Source organism: Fukomys damarensis, unplaced genomic scaffold, assembly GCF_012274545.1.
Source record: "Fukomys damarensis isolate Sample0158 unplaced genomic scaffold, DMR_v1.0_HiC HiC_scaffold_37, whole genome shotgun sequence".
Taxonomy (NCBI): Eukaryota; Metazoa; Chordata; class Mammalia; order Rodentia; family Bathyergidae; genus Fukomys; species Fukomys damarensis.
The window spans coordinates 7,176,025-7,176,633 of record NW_022900949.1 but is presented as its reverse complement, the minus strand read 5'-3'; the positions used below and the strand labels follow the sequence as shown (position 1 = coordinate 7,176,633).

General features: G+C 69.0%; 1 protein-coding gene across 1 annotated transcript in view; it reads right to left on the bottom strand.

Annotated features, from left to right (window-relative positions):
• C3 (complement C3) overlaps window positions 1-609 on the bottom strand; it is a 23,154-nt gene that overhangs the window by 18,954 nt on the left and 3,591 nt on the right. The window contains 3 exon segments of the mRNA XM_019209066.1: window positions 33-179; window positions 278-393; window positions 468-594. Of these exon segments, the coding sequence (XP_019064611.1) occupies window positions 33-179; window positions 278-393; window positions 468-594 (390 nt within the window).

Sequence of the window (609 nt, the reverse complement as noted above, 5' to 3'; positions counted from 1 at the left end):
TTGGCGGCGGGCTCCGGGCCAAGGGCACGCACCGTGATGCTCAGGGGCTGCCGGTTGTTGGGCGTGTTGATGCTCAGCTTGGCCACACCGTCGTCTTGGGTGAGGGACTGCACGGTGGAGCCCTGGATCACCACAGGTACGTGGGGGGCCGGGGAGCCGTCGGGGTTTGTCACGAACACCTGTGCGTACCAGGGAGGGGCAAGAGGGTCAGGTCAGGCGGACTCGGACCCGGCCAGAGGCGCGCCAGGGCGGGGGCTGAGGGGCCCCGGGGCCTCACCATGAGGTCGAAGGGCATGGCTGGCTTGAAGTACTTGGGCGTCTTGGTGAAGTGGATCTGGTAGGGGGAGGTCACAATGGGGATCCCGCTGCGTTCCGCCTCCACCATGTCGCTGCCTGGGGTTGCCGGACTGTGAGAGGGGCCTCGGGGCCAGGCCGCCCCACCCTGCCGCGGGCCAGGCCGGCCTCACCTGAGTGTAGGATGACGGTGACCGACACATACAGGGACTTCCCCACCAGGGCCTCGGCGTTGCGGGGCTGCACCCCGTCCAGCAGCATCTGCCTGGTCAGCACGGCCTCCCCGCTGCCGTCCTCGATCTGGGGAGGGGATGT